This window comes from Rhinoderma darwinii, chromosome 9 (genome assembly GCF_050947455.1).
Source record: "Rhinoderma darwinii isolate aRhiDar2 chromosome 9, aRhiDar2.hap1, whole genome shotgun sequence".
NCBI classification, from domain to species: Eukaryota; Metazoa; Chordata; class Amphibia; order Anura; family Rhinodermatidae; genus Rhinoderma; species Rhinoderma darwinii.
This window is the reverse complement of record NC_134695.1, coordinates 102130118-102154151: the sequence shown is the minus strand read 5'-3', so window position 1 is coordinate 102154151 and position 24034 is coordinate 102130118. Positions and strand designations below refer to the sequence as shown.

The window sequence follows — 24034 nt, the reverse complement described above, 5'->3', positions numbered from 1 at the left end:
AGAAGAACAGACGAGCAAAATGTGATTTCTCAGGCCAAAACCAACTCGCCTCATTGTAAAATCACAAAACCACCAATACCTTATTGTACCTAACCTACATCCTTTTGAGCGGTGTTCTCCTTTAATAAATACAAAAAACATCATTACTCTTTACTAATAAAATAAAACGGGTCCAGGACATTTCATGTAACATGACTCTCTGTCTTGTTTTTGGTGATACAACATAGGTCAATAGGGCCTTCAATATTCTCATTGTTATTATTACTATTACTATTACATATTAATGAGATTGGCAGAACTGGCAAAATGCCCCAAAAGGGGGAAATTATTTGATCTCCACCCATTAAAAACAAAAATGCAATAAATTATTTCACCCAACTACATGAGCAAACATGAAAAGAAAACAAAAAACAAAAACTGCAGAACGAACTATATACACAAATCATCCAACACGTAAGTACAAGGAAGGAATAATTAAAAAAATAGATACAAAGTGCAATTCTCACATTATTACTTCAACTATGTTTACGGATTTTTGTGTCATCGTGTTGTAAGTGAAACGACTCTCACAGTAAGACATTCTGCTGAAAAGAAGAAGGTGCTTTGTGGCAGGTGGAATGTTAAATTTTTTGTAAAGATGGAAGGTTCATTGTTTAGTATTTTGTATATGGTTTTTATAGCCTATACCACTTAATGTGATTTAAGAAAAAAAAATAAAAAATAGGTGGAAGCAGTAGGACAGATTCTGTGGAATACCTCATTGCATAATTCTGAGCACCTTCACAAAAGTGTCCCAAACCTCATTCAAGGTTACCGCAGGTATGAAGACGGAATTGGGAAGAAAAACTCTTCCTCAACACTGACTGCAGGTAGAGTCAAACTTCATAGATTTTGTCCTGTAAATAGCTGAATAAAGAGTCCAGGCCCTTGGGTGAGCTCCAGAGCTGTTTCAACATCTGACACTCCCGCTCATTCACGTCCTCCAGTACAGATTTGAGGAAGCTTCTCACTAGACATTTGGATTCCTCCAATACCTACAAAACAAGACGGTGCGCCATATTTATATAATATATGGATATCACTTTTATACTTGGGCAACAGTTTCCTACCAGTGGGCACCAGTGAAAATATTGCACCGCATTCAAGCGAAAGCAATACTCCTGGTAACTTTAAACATCAGTTTATGTAAAAGTTAAGCAAATACATTGTATTAGGCTGTGTTCACATCTGCATCGGAGGCTCATAAATCCTGGAAAAAAGTGCAGCACACATCACTATTTTGTCTGGCAAAATGACGGAAGCCCGACGAGACCGTTAAAGTCAATGGGTCCGGTCATGCACCGTTGGTGTCCATTATGTGACAGATCCAGTGCTTGTGTTATTTTTGTTTTCTGTTCCTATGACAGAATACAAAAATGGAAATATCGACACAGGTGTGAACAGTGCTTTAGTTATATTGTACCGATCCTGAGTTACAGCCTGTGTAATATAGTGCCGATCTCCATCCACAACTCTGCTGGTTGCTATTGGGAAATATCAAGAAATTTGGTGACCGATACATCCCTGACAACTTAGCTGAGCTCCTTTGATGCAGTGGGAAATATTACTGTGGATTGTTCGACGTAAAGTGGAGACTTCTCACTATGCAAATCACCAGCGCAAGCTATGAGCAGGCATTGGGGATTTCAGCTCTGGAACCAGTAGAATTGTGAATACAGCTCCGGACTAAAATACAGATACAGCAAAGGATCAGCAATGATCAGTAATGAAATAGAGTTAGTTAATTTATGTAGATTAAAGTAAAAAGGTGTTCAAAGTTGGATTTATATTTTAAAGAACATGTGTGGCCAGTGTATAGGTTCCCGAATGTAATCAAACCACAGGATAGGTGATAATTGTCTGATTGCTGGGACCCCCACTGATTGCAAGAATGGGAGTCCCTGAAGCTCCTGTTCCTCCTCATTGCACGACTACAGTGAGGACGACATTTAACGGCATGGCGGTCAAGCATGCGCACTGCCACTCCTATTAAAGTCAACAGGAATGACGGAACAGGAGAATACAGCGCTTGGCTGTTTTTATCAGTCTCATAGACATTGAATGGAATGGTGGGTGCATGCTAGACCGCCGCTCTATACAAGCTCCTCCTCACTGCAAGAGTTCGGGACCCGCGTTTTCGCGATTGGTGACGGTTCCAGCAGTGGTGCCCCCACCGAACAGATATTTTCAGGTGAAAATTGTTGATTCTGGTAAAACCCATTTAAAAAGTGTCCCTATCATTTTATCATTTTGTTCTTCTGCACAATGCTTGTCACACAGGGGGTGGTACAGTTACCGAGGCAACAGTACGACGCCCGAAGACTCTTGCCCAATTAATAGGAGCCTTGAAGAGACTCTTTGGTGGTCGTACAGTTGTCCAGGTAACACTAACGCCGAGTGCACTCCCTGCTTCTCTCCACACCCCAACTTTAGATGGGACGGGAGAATGAAATGATAGGGACACTTTAAACAGGAATATAACACACTGCGCTAGGATAGCACAGGTAGATTTCTACAAAAATAACAAAAAGAAAAAGGGGACCATCTTACCACAGCACTGCAAGCGGCCATTTCTTTTACTCGGAGCATAACCTCCTGACTGAATGTTGTGGGCCAGAACACCTGGGACACCAGCCCCCTGCTACATGCCTCTTGTGCGGTGAGCTTCCTCCCACAGAACAGCATTTCGTTGGCCTGTGGAACAAAGCTTTCAGGATTACGGTCTAACAATATAAAAAGAAAAACATCCATGAACAGGAGTTTGAGTATAAGGAGGAAGGAAGTGGCAATCAATCTGACAAATGGAGGTCAGGGTAATTGTCACATTTTTGGCAACTCCCCCATTTCTTTACTATATCCTTAAAAGGAACTCTTAACTTTAAACCTTCACTTTGCATGACCGGATCTATGGCTCGGACAAGCTCAAGGGGCAAATTTACACAGACTTTCATTTTATACGCCAGTCTTAAGTAAAATGCGCCAAATTTATAAAGAGGTGCACGGCTCTTAAAAGTTTGTCGCATATTTGGCTGTTTATACGACAGAAATTGAGCAGGCGTAGATTTGTGCTATAACTTATGCCAATTTCTGAAGTAAATTAAAATGAATTTTTAGTACTGACGGTAGTCTCACCCCCACCTAACCCCGTCCACTTTCAAGTAGCGAGAGTGAAAATTTGCAAAGGATACTGCAAAGATAGCCTGCAGAAAACTGGCATAAATAATTTAATAAATCCCCACCAGGTCTTTTACATGATAAAGAAAAGTGATTGGTAGTCCATTAAATTGATGATACAATATAAGTCATGTAGGAATATGGGGGATTTATAAAACAAACATGGTGGATGTCAAGAGCACTTTAAAAGTTTTGTGTTACGTATAACTGAACTTTCATAAAACCTTTGACCCGTCATTGTGACATGTCAGAAGTTTTGAAAGTTTGGGTCCGAGCACAGAGACCCCACTGATCGCTAAAAGAAAGCAGCAGAAGCGATCAGGTGAGCGCTGAGCCCCTTAGTTTCTGAACGGCTTTGCTCGGCTTTCCTAAAAAAGCAGAGCGAGCGGTGTACGGATTTACTAGCTTTCTATTGAGCTGGAATACCGCTAAATCAGCTTTCCTAAGAGAGGTGAGCAAAGCCAAATCAGAAACAAAAGGGTCACAACGTTAGCTTTTATTCTTCTAAAACAAAAATCCATTTAGATCAATACTTGTGAAAAAATAAATACAATCTGAAACATGAGAAACTCACCAGAGCAACACCAAGTATCTGAGGAAAAGTGTATGAAGAGCAACCGGCAGGAGTCAGGCGAATAGTAGCATATGGAGTCTGGAACCAAGCTTTTTCACTTGCCCATACTATATCACATAGAGGTAAGATAGATGCCCCTAGGCCAAGGGCTGGGCCATTGATGGCCACCACAATTGGTTTCTTGAATTGGATGAATGCCTTTACAAAATCCCTTAGGAAACATAAGCAACGGTGATTGGTTTTAGAAATAAGGTTACAACTCCATGTACGCCCATATTGATTGTCATCCAGCTTTTTCAAGAAACATATACCCATTCATCCATGGCACTGCCAGACTATCAAATCACAGAGACACCCACTGCTAAAGTTCTAGATGGCTACAGGTCTGATGTCTTAGGATAGATCAGATAACCTTCGAATACCTTATAGCTTCTGCGATTCTTGAGCTTTCCTTTCTTCGGTCTGTAGATAACTTCCCGATAAGGTAAGAATAATCCAGACCGCTGCAGAAAACACTCCCAACAGCACTGAGCAGCAGGAGTTTACTGTCATCAGATGAAGCATTGCACAAAGCCCGTCGGACCTCTTTCATAATCTGAGTGAAGAACATAAATAGAAGGTTACTGTTTGCCCCTCAAGACTTTAGCCCCCCCCTATAATAAGGACTAATCACAAGGAGAATTGACATATTAAGTAGCATAGAATTGCTTAGTGTGGGCCTTTTTGGGAAATATGGTGGACACACAAGCTTCGCAACCCGTGACCAGTGCAGGACCATCAAGCTATTTCCTGGCAATCTGGTAGCAGGCTATTTTTGGGGATTTTCACTTTTTTTCCTCCCCACCTTTCAAGAGCCATAACTTTTTTTTGTCTATATACCCGTATGAGGGTTTTTGTTTTTTTGCAGGATGAGTTGTACATTATTATGACACCATTTATTGTAGAAAATAATTATTTGGGGGGTGGAATGGTAAAAAAAAAAAAAAAAAACAGGGATTCCTTCATTTTTGGGGGTTTTGTTTTTACGGCATTTACCGTATGGTAAAAATGACATGTTAAGGCCCCATGCACACGAACGTGCTTTTCCGGCCGCAATTCCCCCGAAAATCCACGGGAGAATTGCGGCCCCATTCATTTCTATGGGGCCATGCACACGACCGTAGTTTTTACGGTCTGTGCATGGCCCGGGAGCCCGCACCGCAGAAAGAACAGACAGGTCTTATTACGGCCGTCTTCTGCGGTCCGGGCTCATTGAAAATAATGGCCGCGGCCATGTGCATTGCCCGCGATTTGCGGGCGGCTTTCGGCTGACCGTCCGCTGCCGGCCGACCCGAAAATCAAGGGCGTGCACATGGCTACGGTCGTGTGCATGAGGCCGAAGTTTATTCTACCGGTCAATAAGATTGCAGTGATACCAAATTTATAGAGTTTTTTTAAATGTTTTACTACTTTTACAAGGAAAAAAAGGATTATTAAAAATAACATTTTAGTTTTGTCGCCATATTCTGAGAGCCATAACTTTTTTAGTTTTCCGTCGACTGAGCGGTATGAGGGCTTATTTTTTGCTGGGCGAGCTGTAATTTCTACTGGTACCATTTTGGGTTACATGAGACTTTTTGATCACTTTTTATTTCATTTTTTTGTGGGAGATGATGTCACCAGAAAACAGCGATTCTGGAGTTTTCGTTTAGTTTTATTACGGCGTTCACCATGCGGGTTAAATAATGTTATATTGTAATAGTTCAGACTTTTACGGATGTGAGGATACCAGATATGATTTTTTTTTTCTACATTGTGTTTGGGGGAAAATGGGAAAGAGTTTTTTTTTTTAACTTGTAATATATATAAATGGTGCTCATATCTAATTTTCTACTTCTTTGGTTGCTAACTATGCGGCACCTGTGCAATTTCTCAACATTAAGGCCGGATTCCCATGAGCGTGTTCGGTCCGCATTTCCCAGACCGAACACCCTGCAGGGAGCCGGGCTCCTAGCATCACAGTTATCTTTGACACTAGGAGTCTCTGCCTCTCTGCGGAACTACTGTCCCGTACTGAAAACATGATTATAGTACGGGACAATTGTCCCGCAGCGAGGCAGTGAGACCTAGCATCGTACATAACTATGAGGCCAGGAGCCCGGCTCCCTGCAGTGTGTTCGGTCCGGGAAATGCGGCAGACATGTGGGTTCACACTTGCGTTTTTTACTAGTAAAAAATAAGAACATGCTGCGTCATTTTTACCAACTTATCGGACCTGATCTGCGACGCATATGTGAACACAGCCGTAAACCCTTTTTTTGCCTCTAGCCGGCCATGTTGAGGACACAGTAATTACATGTACAGAGTAATACAAGGGAGAAGCGGCTGACAGATTTCTTTACAAATACAGTGTTCCTTGTGTGATCACGACAGTGCTGGTTAAGGATTGTGAAAATTCCCAAGAGTGCTAGTTGTCATGGAAACCACACTTGTCTTTTAAAGGGAGCTTTCATATATTTAGACCAGTTGCCCCATTTCATTCGGCCGGTTCGGATTACAGAAGAGCCTGTCCCTTTAAACCCAGAGGTATTACGTTATGTCCTATCATTACATTACTCCAGGGGTTTGTGTCGGCTTCGTGACTTGTAACTATTTTGGATTTAATTATGTTTTTACAGTGCATCACCCTGAAGAAACACTGTTCTTCATGACAACATTAAGATAAATCAGAGAACTTGATCATTTGCCTCACTAGAGATAAATGTTCTCCTTCCATATTTGTGCAAAGGGATTATTTATGTCACAGGGTATACTCAACAGATGGCGTTAATTCATATTAAATTAAAGGAACAATCAAGTAAAAAACGGATACACTGTTATGCCAAGTGCAGGGCCTCAGGGGTGGAGCATGACAACGAATCCCTGAGTCATGCTCCGCCTCCTCAGCACTAACTACACTTGGTTAACTTACTTGATGACAAAAAGATTGCCTTTATGACTTGAGCTACATGATTATTTTAGTAACCATGTTGCCTGGGTCTTCAAGTGATGGAGTGTAGACATTGATATGGACGGTGATTTGGAGCTACACTATATCCTTATAATTTGAAGACAAAGAAAGAAACTATTAAATAGGTTTTCACATCATGACAACTGCATTTTCTAAAGAGTTTCCCTGATGATGAGATTCTACTAGCGATAAGAGGATTCTTGTGGGGTCTAGCAGCCGGACCTCCAAAGATCTCTTATAGCTGTAGTAGCTGAAGGTGCTGTATTCTCATTGAAAGCAGAGTAACAATTAATAAACAATAAGGGATTCATGCACTTCTTACGTCAGGTGTCAGGGAGTTGTTGTCCGACGTCTGACTGGACAGAAGGATGTGAGTGAAGCCATCTTCCTTCCTGACGACTATGTCCCGGAATCGGCAGCTACTTTCATTCTGACGGACACTGTACCTCAATCTCTTATCAAACGCGCAGTCCTTTTCCAAGTCTAGCTTCCGCTTCACTGGGCTGTGTGGGGTCAGTCCTCCATTTGTCAATGTTTCCCCTTTTAATGTATTTAAAAAAATAATTTACAAACAAGTACAAAGTAAAACAATGGTTGTAAACTGCATTGGCAATAGAATATATACATTCTTGATGACATATATGACCATGCTGTCCAGGTGACGCTGCCGGCACTGTAGTTGGCACTGTATGGTGGACACAGGGGCTGGCTTGTTAATGTGGGGATATGTGGCTTGGGCATTGGCTGGTACCTGTTATGGGGGCACTATGGCTCCCACTTTTATGTGGGTCCATTATAAAAGCACGGACTATAGCTCACCGAATGGGTGTGCACTTGTCCATGAAACTTTCCCTCACAAAATTCTGTGTACTCCACATATTTTAACAAGTGGTAAATCCATCCAACAAGGTTTCACTACTATTACTTTTTCCCAGAACTATTGCCCTACAGACTCCCGGAAGTACTATCGGAGAGGCATTAAAGTTTTAAAACTGGGACGACATACTGGAACATGAAGATTCGAAACGGAGGTAATTCTTTTTGCTTGTTTTTTATTTCTACTTACAGATTCCTTACACAACCAAACAAGATATCTGCCAGATTCTGTCCGTCACTTAACGCGCCTCTTTTATGATCTCATTCCCACATTACTATAAGTTGCCTGGTGTTTTGGGTATACAAGTTCTCTGTCCAAATTAATTTCTCATGAAGTACAAATAAGTAGTGATCATTTCTGAAGCCGCGGCTGGCAACTGCCTTAGTCATTTTGTATTGATTTTTTCAGGTATTTTCAACAGTTTGAAGCAAATTTTCTGGACAGATTCCGGTTCGCTCTTCTGCCTCAATTACATAATTAAATCAAAAATCAAATTGTGACCTGGGAAATCAATGAATTCTCCGCGTTTAGTCTGTAAATACAAACTCAAAGCAAGAGTCACATGGCATGGAATTCCCCCAGCATTTCAATGCTTTTTGCAAATCGTAATTGGTTTCTTAAGACGACATCTTTTGTTTTGTAATTAAACAAAAAGATTAGAAAGTAAAAAATAGGCTACAGCAGCTTAGAGCTGTACTATAGGGTTGTAGGTAGGGTGTTCTTCAGCTTCTAGAGCTACTGTGAAGACGTCTTTCCGAAGATATTGGCCATAGAGATGAGATAGAAACCATCCATTAGATCAGTCATCCCCTCAGTACTTTCTAGCAAAGCATTACAAACGTAAAATCATCCAAAGACGGAGATTGTCTAAAGATAAAATAACCTTGTGGGAATTCTTTTATAATTATATTGGTTTTTTGAAACATAACTGCACTCTTTTACTAGAGGAAAATCCAAAATTGTGGATTTTTTTCGACTGTGTGTATTGGCAGCCTGTAGGTTTGATAAAAGAATATGACCAATTAATGGCTGACAACTGAGAAACAATGGGTATCGTACGTTTCAGGACACAATGATGTCAAGGTAGACTACAGTTTTGGCCACATGAGGTTTCTTGCCAGTTGTGTGACACTCAAAACAATGTGGCCGTGGACTGGTGGTCGACAAAGGTGTAGTTGTTCGTGTAGTGAAGATTCCTTATAGAATATGGCTAACAAAAACCTTTTCAAGACCTTCAAGACTCATGTGAAAGATGCAACTCCCGTCCTATGAACTTTTTATGGATGGAAATGTTCAGTCACTATCTAGCCTGAGCCTTTCTGCTGTTATCAGTGACCATGAATGGATGATTAAGTGGGTAGGTGGCCGAGCTCACCTAATATTGGTTAGCTACACTGGGACTAATTGGTCCTGATAAATGCAAAAAGTGGAGACATATCCAAACATGCTAGCGACAAGAAATATATTCCATTATTTTCCCGTACACTTAATGTCTGAATTTTACCCTCATCTTCCTCTAGACTGCCTCTGTGTTCCCTTATTTGTACGTTGGAGCAATGCGTGGCACTTGAAATTAAGCTCAAGTTCTATTGCTTGTGGGCCCAGAAGTTTTACCCCAGATTCCATGCTAAACCGAGTAGTCCCCAAATTCCATGGGAGCTGCACACGGTCTCCATTGTTGACCAACTCAAAGAAGCCCAGTACATGATGTCCTCACAACTAACACATTGTCAGAACACTTTGAATTGCACCAGCATAAAAGGTTCTCCACTTCCTACATCTCTTTGATAACCAATTGTTGGTTCCAGAATCCTAAAGTACAAAGTCTCCCTGAATCGGATTAGATTCAAATTCTCTCCAGGCTTTTCTCTGTACTTTTGGGCAGGTCAAAGAACGCCTACATACAGATTGATGGAGCCTACCATTTGTGGCATACGGTCACAACTCCATAACTGCCATAGTGCAAAATATGACCGAAAAAAACCCATCTCATTTACATTTTGCATTTGAAAATAGTTCCTTTCTTGGGTTTAAACTTAGTCTTTAAGTGTAGAACCAGTCTAGAGGTACCTGGGCTTTTATATTAAAGGGATACTTTTGGTACCAAAAGAGATAAGCAATATTAGTCAATATCTAATGAACTGTCTGTAGCTGAAATGTAAGTAGTTACATGACCGTGCTCCTGGTGTTTATCTCCTGCTTGTGTGATTTTCCTTACACTGAACAATGGTTATCCCCCCTCTCCCCGTAGTATTAGACATCCTTTTTATCCCCACTGCTTTCTGCTCTCCCCCCTCCGTGTCTCTACTGGGATTGTTTCTCATGCTGGGCAGCAGATAGTGCAGAGTATAGCAGCAGAACAGCAGCGCTGTGCCGTGAGTAATTACAGCACTACCTTATACCTTGTAATAGAGGAGCATGCACGGAACTATATATATATGCGCCGGGCAACAAAATGAAAAATAAATACTTCTGCGCTCTTGAGGCATCATCTGGTGACCATTCAGAAACATATAGGTACTTTACTGCATAAACTCGGAAAACCCCTTTAACATATGTGAAAAAGAAGACTAAATTTATACTGGCGCGCATGTAAGCAACGGATTGTGGATGGGACGGCATTGTGATTGGTAGCTCTGCCTCAAGTCCTGTTATGCCACAGTCCTGTGTTGGGAGATCACCACAAATAGCCTTTAGCATTATAAAACATACAATTTCCTGCACACTTGTGAAAATGATATTTTACATAATTAAGAATGCTTTATTTACTAAAAAAACAGTAAACCAATTTAAAAAGTTTGTCCAGGATCAGAATAAAGGGTCTGCTTTTTTTTCTGGGATGCAATGCCAGACAGAGTCCATGGATAAGAGCGGTGCCGATTCTGGAAAAAAAATTCAACCCCTTTTCCTAACCCTGCTCAACCTTTTTAAGGAAATTAAGTGTGATTCACTTATATACTTTCATTAAGAGAATCGCTTCTGGTATAAGTAGGTTTGGTGTGAAGTTAAAGCAAAAAAGCGTCGGAGAAAAAAATTAAACTTCCACATCTCTAGACTGTTTTATCGGCAGCCTGTGCCCCATTGGCAAAGTATCGACTGCTGTAATGATCTATAACTTCCAACAGCCTCTGAAGGCAACTGCAGGAATGTGATTTCCCTATGACTTCGCTTTTCACATAGAATTCTGCTAATGAAAGAATATTAGGGGAATAATGCAGATCCCCAACATGGCAATCTAACGGTTAAAATGACATACTCCTCACCGTCCCTGTATACTTTATCCACATTGTGCAGGCATGATTTCTTTGCGTCTGTACTGATTATTATTATTTGGACCGTTGTTTGTCAGGTTAATACATTTTATTGAGCTAACAATACGTACCAATTCCATTGACTATAGGCAAGTCACAAGCTTCAAGGTTACTTGGTAAAACTTGTCTCCCTTTGTCATCCTCAAGATCATTTTTTTCTTGCTCAGTGCCATTCTCAAAGTGCTTGTCGTCGGTGTGATTAGTGGTGCCCCCGTTCTCTAAGGGTTTGTTCAGTGGCATAATCTGCAGCCCACTGGGCGTAGTTCTGTATGTTAATGTCTTTGTAGACCTGTCCCCGGGAGAATATTTGGCAGAACATACCTTCTTCGGTTTCTGAAATGTATGTATTCTCCTCCTTTTTTGTGATGCCCCCCTGGCTCTCCCCGAATCAGATGACCTGTGTGGTATTTTATCCACTGTAGTCCCTCGTAAGAGCTTTGATGCCACCGCCCGTTTACCGCCCTTGGCTCGCCTGGTTAGGTGGAGTCCATTAAATTCATCAATAAACTCCTCACAGTGCAGCAGGTGATGCTCGGGCTCCCAAGTGTCTTCACTACTTCCATATCCTTTCCATCGTATCAGGTATTCCCATTTCCCTTTCTTGTTCTTCCTTTTGTCCACGATCCTCTCAACCTGGTGAAGAAAATTAATAAAAATTCATATGACTTTATTACATTATATGGAAATGCCAGAATTGTAGGTTGCATCTTCTGAGCTCCAATGAAAATTCTGTACAAACTTCAATTCTCCATCCCCAATCACCATGTGCCATCATAGTACTGTTGCCCTCCTACGTGGTAGAGCATCCTTCCCCTCAACACCTGGATTTGAGTACAACTGCAATTTCTGCACTACTTATAGTGAGATCACTGTATAAGGCCTAGTTTACACTAGCAGCCAGCCAGAAAAGCTCCCGACATAAATGTGTCCATAGGGCTCTATTACCCTGAAAGAAGCCAAAAGAGTTCCTGAAATACGCCGGTGTACCTTTTATTTATTTTTTACGTTTAGGTATGGAATAGCGTAGTAGACAACACTATTTCATATACGGAGATCCCGCAAAAGTATACCGTGCAATATAATTTTTTTTGAACATAGGAACCTATGGGTTCCTAAAGGATACATTAAAGTATCCCATAATAGTCTATAAGTGATGGATGCCACTGTTAGTCATCCGTCACAGCTTAAAATTATTGTATATGTCGGACCTTGTATTGGCTTATATGTTAAACGCAGGCCAAAAATGCGTTGTGAATAGGTAAGTGTTATTTTGTACACTCCAGTATGACTGTAACTAATAATTTGCCCTATGACTAGTAACTGGAGAAACAATGTTTTCATGTGAGAAAACTTAAAAGGGGTTGTCCTTAAGTTATAGAGAATTTACGATAGCAATAAAAATTGTGTGCCCCAATTTCAAAATGGGGCACACAATTTATGGTTTTCCGTCAGAGATGTAACTGATGAGATGAATGAATGGACAATACTAATAAAAAACTACTCCTAAGAACAAAAGCAACCATTGTAAGTATTCTGATCACACAAGATTTAAAGAATTTCACAAGATAAATTTAAAAGAAGATATATTCCCTTTTGTAAAATGTTTCTAGGGCCTGTGTGGGTTAGATACCCCTTATAAAATGGCCTATTTAGGTAGTAGATGGGGGCCACACTGGAATCCTGTCTATAAGGCAGGGCCAAGCGGCTCTCTGCTCTGGAGGGACCCTCGGTCTCCAATAAAATAGATGGACGGCTATTGGCCTCACTGGACCCTGGTTAACGCTTCTATATGGAAAATTGATTTCTTTACAAATATATATTAGTAAATGTATTTCGCTTAGGTTCGATCAAAGTTCTTTTTTCCCAGTAATGCGTTCTCTCTCTGGTGTGTTGTGATTTTTAATGAACTCTCTCTCTAGTTCACCATTTCCAGGACTGAAAAGATTAACAAAAAAGCTGCTTCCTACAACAAGCGGGCAGTCAATAGGAAAATGAGAACGAAAAGGCTACATTCATCTGTACAACAGTAAAAGTCCTGAAAGAAGCTTGTTATAACACTGAGGTCTTGTTCGCTGTCCGTGCACCAAACTATTCCACCAGCAGAAGGGTTATAAGGTTACAGCGAGGCTTTTTCTAATATTTTTATAAGTTTGCCCTACCTATAGTATGATAGCGCTATATAGATAAGTTGTACTTCCAACATGAAGGCGAGTGGTGTGTCGGTAATCTTGTGGAAATATCTGAGGTTTCTAGAAAGCCGTCCTCTATTCATTCTGAAAAGTGGTGGTGGTCTCTGCTAAAGCTCCCCATGAATGCTACACTCTATGTCAGCCCGTGAGCCCACTCCATATGCCCCCTTTCCTACCATGAAGTGCATTTATCAAATGTCCAAATGGGGTTAATGACCAGAACAATTTTTTTGCCATGTACTTCCTTTTTTTAGGTTATTAAAGTGAGTTTTGCGTATTTTTCCGCGACAAATATGCCTTTCATTTTTTACCAAATGAAAGTTATCTTTTTAGCCTTTTGGAGCATAGCAGGAGTGTTCGGGAGGATAGTCAATGTGGGCAGAAGTGAGTTGGCCTTGCTTTGACTACTGGGAGGAGGGGTGGATATCTTGCTGTGACTACTGGGAATGTGGATGGTCAGGGAGGGAGGAGTCATCTTGCTTTGACCCCAGGTAGGGGATGACAGCGCTGGGGTTGGTCCTGTTGCGACTACTGGGAGGGAGAACAGACTACAGGGAGGGGTTTCGTAGGGTTAGTCCTTCTGTGACTTGTGAGATGGAGGATGGTCCGGCGAGAGACGAGTCCAACTGTAACTACTGAGGAAGTAAGGGTTGCTATGACTACTGAGAAGTGGGGTTGCACGATGCATCGCAATATCAACAACATTTAGATGCCGTGCACCCTCAAACGGTTCGATACCATTAATTCATGTATTTCGATGCTAAGCTGTGTGGCCGCACAGCTTCGTATTGTAACATATGAATGTAGTTAGAGCGGGGCTGCGGCTGTGTAACACAGCCATTGCCCCGCTCCTGACAAGTGTGCGCGTGCATTCAGCGTGATGTGATGCGACCAGCGGTGCCTCTAATGAGCGCCGTCACTGAAGACTGAACATGGAGGGCGCACGGCAAAACACCCCCATGTTCTCTGGCTTCAGTGCCTGTGCCGCCGCTCATTCGTGCAGCACCGGCCGCATCACCGCATGCTGACCGCGTGCGCACTCTTGTTGTCAGGAAGCAGGGAAATTACTATTACACAGCCACAGCCGCAGCCCCGCTATTCCCTTGACTGCTGCAATCAAAGCTGCATTCAAGGGGAAAATAAGAAGGGGGAATGCCCTTTGGATCGCGTCGCAAGGAATCCCTGTAACGCGTTTGAGGGACATACCATTTATGGGCTGACAGCCCAGGGTCCATTGAAGGACCCCAGGGCTGTCTGACCAGATTTCTGGTTATTAGGGCATACTTATGTATGTCCTAACAACTGCCTGTGTACTACACAGGCTACTGTACTGGCATATAGATATATGCCAGTACATTAAAGTTTAAAAATAAAAAAAAAGGGTAAAAAAACACACACATTTTTTACATTAAACATTTCAATAAAAGTCTCAATACATAAAACATATATGTATTCGGTATCGTCGTGACCGTAATAACAGATTTAGTGTCATTTATGAGGTTTACGCTGTTAAATAAAATCTGCTTTCTTTTATTTTTTTTCATAATCTAAATTTTTATTAAGAATTTTAGCAAATACAAAAGCAAACAAGCCAAAGAAAACATCTCAATATACATACATGTTATTATTTGCATTGTCTGTAGTTCTCTTAGGTAAGACATTAGCATGTTTCAACATATTACACACACACCTTATCTGCGAAATTCACATCTCAGGCTATAGGCATTGTCTCTCCTTGATAAGGTCTCATCATAAAAGTATATCCAAGGCTTTGTGTAAAGTGTGTGATATCATTCTAAGTCCCAATAAAGGAGGGAGGAAGAAGAAGAGGGAAAGAGAGAAATAGGGAAAGATCAAGAAAAGAGATAGACGCCCAGAGCTAAACGTCCTGGGCCACCCAGAAACTCCCCGTGTCCCATCTGCCCAGTGGGGGCAATGAGACGATTGACTGGGAAGGAAAGAAGGGGTTCCCTTCTCCCAGACGGAAGCCACTGAATTAACAGACTGCTCCTGACCGACCCCTCTATGGGGGGGTTCCGCCTAGCCATTTAGCAAAGTGTGGACCAGATTTGAAGGACGACCATGCTCTCCACAGAGAAAGAACCATACCAAAGCGATCACTGTCCTCTGCAACCAGAGATTCCATTCGACATAAAGAATCCATCTCCACCACCCATTCGACAACTGAAGGCGGCACAGTAGACTTCCAATGTCTAGGAATAACTGTTCGTGCCACAGTCAGGAAATGCCGTAGTAGCCCCTTCCTAATACTCGGCAAAGGGCCCGGAATTAGGGATAGCAAAGCCATCTGAGGAGTGGGCACCAGCTGTGTACCTTCCACTTCTGTATAGATTTCAAAAATCGCTTTCCAGAAGGTCTGCAATACTTGACATGACCACCAGATGTGCAACATTGTTCCGGTCTCAGTCCCGCACCGCCAACACAAATCTGACACCTCAGGGTACATTCTGCTCAGAATCTGTGGGCAACGGTACCATCTAGTCAGTATTTTGAAGTTTTTTTCCTGTGCATAACATGCCACCGGCATTTTGTGAGACAGAAAAAATATTCGATCCCAATCAGCCAGTGACAGGGTTACTCCCAGTTCTCGCTCCCATGCGCTGACGTATGCAGGAGGCTGATCATCACAGGCCTCTAGAAGTAAGGTATACAGGTTAGATATCACCCGGGCCGGAGGCTCGGTTTGAAGCAACAACGACTCAAATGCAGTGCTAGTGACGATATGCATCCCGCCCGGTAGGGCCGAACGTAAGAAGGTGGACAATTGGGCATGTTCCATCCAAGAAAGCGTCCTCCCCGGGCAAGTCCCGCGCAACTCGGACAAAGGAGGGAGCCTCCCCCCATCCGACATTACCTGACATAATCTCGTGTTTTCAGAAGAGGACCAAATCATAAACTGTTTCGTATTGACAGCTGGTAAAAATTCTGGGTTATCAAACAGCGGGCTAAGGAGCCCGGGTCTATGTGAAAGGCCCTTTCTAACCATCAGTCTGTCCCATAAAGTGAGGCAGTGCTGGGTTAGCAATGGCAGGGTCGCAAGCGCCGGCCTATAATCAGGAAGAATCCATGGCAACGATCTAAGTGAGAGCGCGACTATGGACTGCTCAATCTCTACCCACTGTTTCTTGGATCCATTATGAAACCAGTCCACCACCCTTGCGAGTACTGCGGCCTGATGATAAGTGATCAAGTCCGGGAGTCCAGCTCCCCCCTTCAGTTTTGGACGGGACAATGACTGCAGATTAAGGTGTGGCCTTGAAGTGCCCCACACAAAGTTCCGAAAGGCTTTCTCCAATGCCTTAAAAAATGTTCCGGGGATTAATACTGGGAGAGCCTGAAACAGATATAAAAACCGAGGGAGGATGTCCATTTTGATAGCGTTTATGCGGCCAAACCATGAGAGCTGCGCTCGATCATATGAATATAGATTTTTAAGAGTGGTTTGCAGTAAAGGCTGATAATTGAGAGTGTAAAGATCTACTAGGTCCCTAGGAATCTGGACTCCCAAATATTTGATTGACCTCGCCTGCCATTTAAAATTAAAGGATGGCTTTTTAGAGCTCCTTTGTCTCAGAAGATAAGGAAATGTTGAGTGCTTCAGTTTTCGTATAGTTTACCTTAAAGTTGCTGACCTGGCCAAATACTTCAAATTCTCTAATGAGTACTGGTAAGGAAATCACAGGGTTTGTCACAAAGAGCAGGAGATCGTCGGCATATGGAGCCAATTTATGACAATCTCCACCTGTAATGGCAGGAGGGAGGTGAAGGGAAAGTGAGCCCTAATCTACCCACCGCCCTGTCCCTGCCTACTTGCAACGACCCGCCCTAGGCGACGAGGTACAACTGGGCGGCGGTCCCTACGCTGGCTAAGTGCACAGGAAGACAAACCGGGAACACGCAAGGGAAGGGGCAGTAGCCACGGAACGCCACGAGGAAACGGGGCGGCGAACGAACAGTCAGGACCAGGACGAAGTGAGTACACCCGAGCAGGCACGGAGACAGAAGCAAGCCAGGGCAAGCAAGCAGGTCAAGCAGAACTGCAGCAAGGCAGAAGCACGGCAGAAGCAGGCTGGAGCAAGCAGCAGTGGGGCCAGGAATCCAAAAGAATTACAAGCACTGAGGGAGAGCACAGGGCAGGTAATAAAGGGCAGGGGGCGGAGCTAACTCCGAGAGACCAGGCCGCGATAGGCTCTCCCACTCCTGAGCCTGCCACCCTGGTTGGTGGGAGATGGTGTCAGTCGAGCAGGTCTGGCCTCAGGTGTGGATTGATTAATCCCAGGAGTATAGCTAGATGAAGTACCTGGCAGATCCCTAACAGTACTCCCCCTTTTATGAGGGGCCACCGGACCCTTACTAAGGGGACCCGGTTTAGTGGGGAAGAGGAGGTGGAACCTCCTGATCAATACCCCAGCGTGAACATCACGGGCAGGTACCCAAGTCCTCTCCTCCGGCCCGTATCCTCTCCAATGGACCAGGTACTGGAGGGAGCCCTGGACCATCCTACTGTCCATAATCTTGGCCACCTCGAATTCCACCCCCTCAGGGGTGAGAACGGGAACAGGAGGTATCCTCGAGGGGGACCAGGACGGGGAGCAGCGTTTAAGGAGGGAGGCATGGAAGACGTCATGTATGCGAAAGGATGGGGGGAGCTCCAGACGGAAGGATACAGGGTTGAGGACTTCAATGATCTTATAAAGGTCCAATAAATCGGGGAGCAAACTTCCTGGACGGGACCTTAAGGCGCAAGTTCCTGGACGACAACCAGACCAAATCCCCGATGACAAACCGGGGGTTAGCAGAACGTCTACTATCCGCCTGAATCTTTTGTGCGCTCTGGGACGCCTCTAGGTTCTTCTGAACCTGGGCCCAGACAGTGCACAGTTCCCGATGAACCTCCTCTACCTCAGGATTATTGGAACAACCAGGGGAGACGGAGGAGAACCTTGGGTTAAACCCGAAATTACAGAAAAACGGGGAGACCCCTGACGAGTTACTGACCCGGTTATTCAGGGAAAATTCAGCAAGGGGAAGGAATGAGACCCAATCGAATTGACAGTCAGAGATGAAACACCTTAAATATTGTTCCAGGGATTGGTTGGTCCTTTCCGTTTGGCCATTAGTTTCGGGATGGAAGGCGGAGGAGAAGGACAGATCAATCTCCAACTTTTTACAAAAAGCTCTCCAAAATAAGGAAACAAATTGTACCCCTCTGTCAGAAACGATATTGACTGGGGCCCCATGGAGACGCAGGATGTGTTTCACAAACAAAGAAGCTAACGTCTTGGCGTTACGTAGCTTCTTAAGGGGCACAAAGTGGCACATCTTGCTGAAGCGGTCGACTACCACCCACACCACCGACTTGCCCTGAGATGGAGGCAAATCGGTGATAAAATCCATGGAGATATGGGTCCAAGGTCTCTGGGGAATGGGCAAGGAACGTAGTAGGCCCGCAGGTCGGGACCTAGGGGTTTTGGACCTAGCGCAAACCTCACAAGCGGCGACGTAAGCCCTAACATCTTTAGGCAACCCAGGCCACCAATAGTTTCTGGTAATGAGGTGTTTGGTGCCCAAGATGCCAGGATGACCAGATAGAGCGGAGTCATGGTTTTCCCTGAGTACCCTCAGCCGGTATTGCAGGGGAACAAACAGTTTGTCCCCAGGGACGTTCCCGGGAGCTGCACCCTGATCAGCCGCGATATCAGAAGCTAAATCAGAATCCGTGGCAGACACGATTATACCAGGGGGTAAAATACAAGCGGGATCCTTCTCGGAAGGAGGATTGGCCATGAAACTACGTGACAGAGCGTCAGCCTTAATATTCTTGGACCCAGCCCTATAGGTAACCAAGAAATTAAATCTGGTAAAGAATAGTGCCCACCGAGCTTGTCTAGGATTAAGCCTCCGGGCCGATTCTAGGAAAACCAGATTCTTGTGATCCGTAAGGACCGTTACCTGGTGTCTGGCCCCCTCCAGGAAGTGCCGCCACTCCTCAAAAGCCCATTTAATGGCTAGAAGTTCGCGGTTACCAATATCATAGTTACTCTCCGTGGGCGAAAACTTCCTAGAGAAGTAAGCACAGGGGCGGAGATGGGTGAGGGAGCTGGTACCCTGGGACAAGACGGCCCCCACTCCCACCTCGGAAGCGTCAACCTCCACAATAAATGGCTCCTCTTGGTTGGGCTGAATCAGCACGGGGGCCGAGATAAAGCACTTCTTGAGAGTCTCAAAGGCCTGGACGGCCTCAGGGGGCCAATGGAGGACATCGGCACCCTTGCGGGTAAGGTCCGTAAGAGGCTTAGCGACGACCGAGAAGTTGGCAATAAATCTCCTGTAATAGTTGGCGAACCCTAAAAAACACTGTAACGCCTTAAGGGAGGCAGGTTGGACCTATTCCGCCACAGCTTGAACCTTGGCAGGGTCCATGCGGAATTCATGAGGAGTGAGGATTTGCCCTAAAAATGGTATCTCCTGTACCCCAAAGACACATTTTTCAGTCTTAGCAAACAGATTATTCTCCCGAAGGACCTGGAGCACCTTCCTGACATGCTCCACGTGGGAGGACCAGTCCTTGGAAAAGACCAGTATGTCATCAAGGTACACAACAAGAAAATTACCCAGGTACTCTCTCAGGATTTCATTAATAAAATTCTGGAAGACAGCAGGGGCATTACACAACCCAAAGGGCATGACCAGGTATTCGAAATGACCCTCGGGTGTGTTGAACGCAGTTTTCCACTCATCCCCCTCTTTGATGCGGATAAGGTTATATGCCCCCCGTAGATCGAACTTAGAAAACCATTGGGCTCCCTGAACCTGATTAAAAAGATCCGGAATCAAAGGAAGTGGGTACTGGTTCCTTACGGTGACCTTATTCAGGTTACGATAATCAATGCACGGCCTAAGACCACCATCCTTCTTCCCCACGAAGAAGAAGCCAGCACCTACAGGAGAAGTCGAGGGGCGAATGAAACCCTTGGCCAGGCATTCTTGGATATACACCCTCATCGCTTCACGTTCAGGACATGAAAGATTAAATATCCTACCCTTAGGAAGCTTGGCACCAGGCACCAAATCGATAGCGCAATCGTAATCTCTATGGGGGGGCAACACATCGGAGGCCTCCTTAGAAAACACATCGGCGAAGTCCTGAACAAACTCAGGAAGCGTGTTTACCTCCTCCCGGGGAGAAATAGAGTTAACAGAAAGACATGACATAAGACATTCATTACCCCATTTGGTGAGATCCCCAGTATTCCAATCAAATGTGGGATTATGCAACTGCAACCAGGGAAGACCTAATACCAGATCAGACGATAATCCCTGCATCACCAGTACAGAGCACTGCTCCAAATGCATGGAGCCAACCAGGAGTTCAAAAACAGGAGTATGCTGAGTAAAATAACCATTAGCAAGGGGGGTTGAGTCGATTCCTACTACAGGGATGGGATAAGGTAAATCAATACAAGGCATCTTTAGAGACATAGCAAAATCCACAGACATGATATTAGCAGATGAGCCAGAATCCACGAAAGCACTGCCCGTGGCAGACCGGCCAGCAAACGAGACCTGAAAGGGAAGCAAAATTTTATTGCGTTTCACATTAACGGGAAATACCTGTGCGCCCAAGTGACCTCCCCGATGATCACTTAGGCGCGGAAGTTTTCCGGCTTCTTATTCTTGCGCCTGGGACAGGTGTTCAGTAGATGCTTGTCGTCCCCACAGTAGAAGCAGAGACCATTCATTCTGCGAAACTCTCTACGTTGTCGAGGGGACATGGAGGCCCCGAGTTGCATAGGTACCTCCGAGTCCTCCGTGGAGGGGAGAGGAGACGGGACCCCGGGGGGAATCGCAGAAAAGTCAGAGGGGAGCACACTGAAGCGTTCTAGCTGACGTTCCCTGAGACGTCGGTCAAGTCGTACTGCTAGGGCCATAACCTGGTCAAGGGAGTCAGGCGAGGGGTAGCTAACCAGCAGATCCTTCAGGGCGTCAGATAATCCTAACCTAAACTGGCACCTTAGGGCCGGATCGTTCCACTGAGAAGGTACGCACCACTTCCTAAAATCAGAACAGTATTCCTCAACCGGTCTCCTACCCTGACGTAAGGTCACCAGCTGACTCTCGGCTAAAGCAGTCCTGTCAGTCTCGTCGTAAATGAGTCCGAGGGCAGAGAAAAAACGATCAACAGAGGAAAGTTCAGGGGCGTCAGGAGCCAAGGAGAAGGCCCACTCTTGGGGCCCTTCCTGGAGTCGGGATATGATGATACCCACGCGCTGGTTCTCGGAACCTGAGGAGTGGGGCTTTAGGCGGAAATACAGTCTGCAACTCTCCCGGAAGGAGAGAAACGTCTTACGGTCCCCTGAAAACTGGTCAAGTAACTTGAGGTCGGGTTCTAGAGGTGAGGTGAGGGGTACTACTAAAGCAGCGTCACCCTGATTGACCCTTTGGGCCAGGGCCTGGACCTGTAGGGAGAGGCCCTGCATCTGCTGGGTCAGGGTCTCAAGGGGGTCCATGATAGCGTCAGCGTAGGAGAAATGGTAGACTAGGTAAGGGCTTGTAATTATGTAATGGCAGGAGGGAGGTGAAGGGAAAGTGAGCCCTAATCTACCCACCGCCCTGTCCCTGCCTACTTGCAACGACCCGCCCTAGGCGACGAGGTACAACTGGGCGGCGGTCCCTACGCTGGCTAAGTGCACAGGAAGACAAACAGGGAACACGCAAGGGAAGGGGCAGTAGCCACGGCACGCCACGAGGAAACGGGGCGGCGAACGAACAGTCAGGACCAGGACGAAGTGAGTACACCCGAGCAGGCACGGAGACAGAAGCAAGCCAGGGCAAGCAAGCAGGTCAAGCAGAACTGCAGCAAGGCAGAAGCACGGCAGAAGCAGGCTGGAGCAAGCAGCAGTGGGGCCAGGAATCCAAAAGAATTACAAGCACTGAGGGAGAGCACAGGGCAGGTAATAAAGGGCAGGGGGCGGAGCTAACTCCGAGAGACCAGGCCGCGATAGGCTCTCCCACTCCTGAGCCTGCCACCCTGGTTGGTGGGAGATGGTGTCAGTCGAGCAGGTCTGGCCTCAGGTGTGGATTGATTAATCCCAGGAGTATAGCTAGATGAAGTACCTGGCAGATCCCTAACACCACCTATTCCTATCCCTGTTATATCTGGGGAATTACGGATAGCCACAGCTAAGTGCTCCATCGTGATGACATAAAGTAATGGTGACAGGGGGCATCCCTGTCTAGTGCCGTTGGCAAATCGAGAATGTTGTGGAAAGTACCCCGTTTGCCCTAACTCGTGCAGTAGGTGTCTGGTATAGGGACAGTATCTTATCCAGCATAATGGGGCCAAGCCCAACCTGGGTTAGTGCCGATTTCAGGAACCCCCAATGTACCCGATCGAAGGCTTTTTCCGCGTCAACCGACATTAAACATGTGGGTAGAGACTTTTTCAGGACATAGGATATTAAGAGAGTGGTTTTATTGGTATTATCCCTCGCCTCTCTGTGTCTAACAAATCCCGCCTGATCTCCGTGGATACAACGTGGTAGGAGTGGGGCTAGTCTATTTGCAATTGCCTTAGAATAATGTTTTACATCCACATTTATCAGTGAGATTGGACGGTAATTAGAACAAGCCGATGGATCTTTCCCTGGTTTGGGGATCACAGTAATGGTGGCCGCTAACGTTTGCGGAGTGAATGGCATGGAGGTTGTAACTGCATTATATACCTTAGTCATATAGGGAAGAAGTTTAGTAACAAAGGTCTTGTAAAAGGACGCCGGGAATCCATCCGGACCCGGACTTTTACCCGACGGAGCTGACTTTATGATTGCCTGTATTTCCGATTCCGAGAAGGCCTCCCCTAGTGAGGCCGTCTCGGTCTCCTCTAAAGTCGGCAACGCCGTCTGTGCAACATAGGAATCAATCCTCCGTTGGAGGGCACTTGGAGACATGTCTGCCAAAGGCCCCTTGAGGTTGTATAGGGCCTGATAGTAGTCCTTAAATGTATTAACAATGTCTTCTGTGTCGTTTTTATCGCCGGTATAAAGGATTGAGGCGCCCGTGGGTGTAATGATCTAGCTAATGCCCTCCCGCATTTATTAGAATGTTCGTAAGCGAAACGCCTCATCCGGTCTCGAAACGACGCATGCGCCTGGTCTAATAAATTTCTCAGCGAATTTCGAGCTTCTAGTAGCTCTGCTAAAGTCTGGGGGTGTTGGGACTGTTTGTGAGTGGTCTCTAGAGTCCGTATCTGGGACAAGAGCTTTTCAATTTTGAAAGCCCGTTCCCTTTTTAGTCTCGAGCCTTGCTGTATAAATATACCTCTTAATACACTTTTCAACGCTTCCCACTGAACCGGCAGAGGAGTGGAGTCCACCTCATGATGATCCAGAAACTCCGAGATGGATCTGTTAATCGCCGTTTGGCATACCGCGTCCCTTAAAAGATGGGGGTTCAACCGCCAATGCCATTCCCGCTGTTTAGTGTCTGGGAGGGTAAGAGACAAGTAAACCGGCGCATGGTCCGCCCAAATCATAGTTCCAATCTGAGACTTCGGGGACCAGGAAAGTAGATGATGACTAATAAGAAACAAATCTATCCTGCTGTACATGTCATGTACCGGAGAATAAAAGGTGTAGTCCCGTGTTTGGGGGTTGAGAATCCGCCAAATGTCTACCATTTGCATGGCGAACAGCTTAGACTTAAGGGAAGGCAATTGAGTAACAGAAACGGAGGATCTGCCTGAGGAGGAGTCTGCAACCCTGTCCATTGTGAAGTTAAAGTCTCCTGCAGTTACCAAGAGACCCTCTGCAAATTTGGAGAGTTCCGTTAAATAACTCCTGCATACGCGCACCTGGTCAT

The 24034-nt window shown here is 45.0% G+C and overlaps 1 protein-coding gene across 1 annotated transcript in view; it reads right to left on the bottom strand.

The window, feature by feature from the left end:
• Positions 1-180: 180 nt before the first annotated feature.
• CDYL2 (chromodomain Y like 2) overlaps positions 181-24034 on the bottom strand; it is a 73479-nt gene continuing 49625 nt past the window's right edge. The window contains exons 2-7 of the mRNA XM_075838655.1: positions 11036-11597; positions 7099-7316; positions 4210-4382; positions 3788-3998; positions 2590-2733; positions 181-1034 (exon numbers count right to left, since the gene is read on the bottom strand). Of these exons, the coding sequence (XP_075694770.1) occupies positions 876-1034; positions 2590-2733; positions 3788-3998; positions 4210-4382; positions 7099-7316; positions 11036-11597 (1467 nt within the window). The 3' untranslated portion in view covers positions 181-875. The remainder of the gene's footprint in view (positions 1035-2589; positions 2734-3787; positions 3999-4209; positions 4383-7098; positions 7317-11035; positions 11598-24034) is intronic.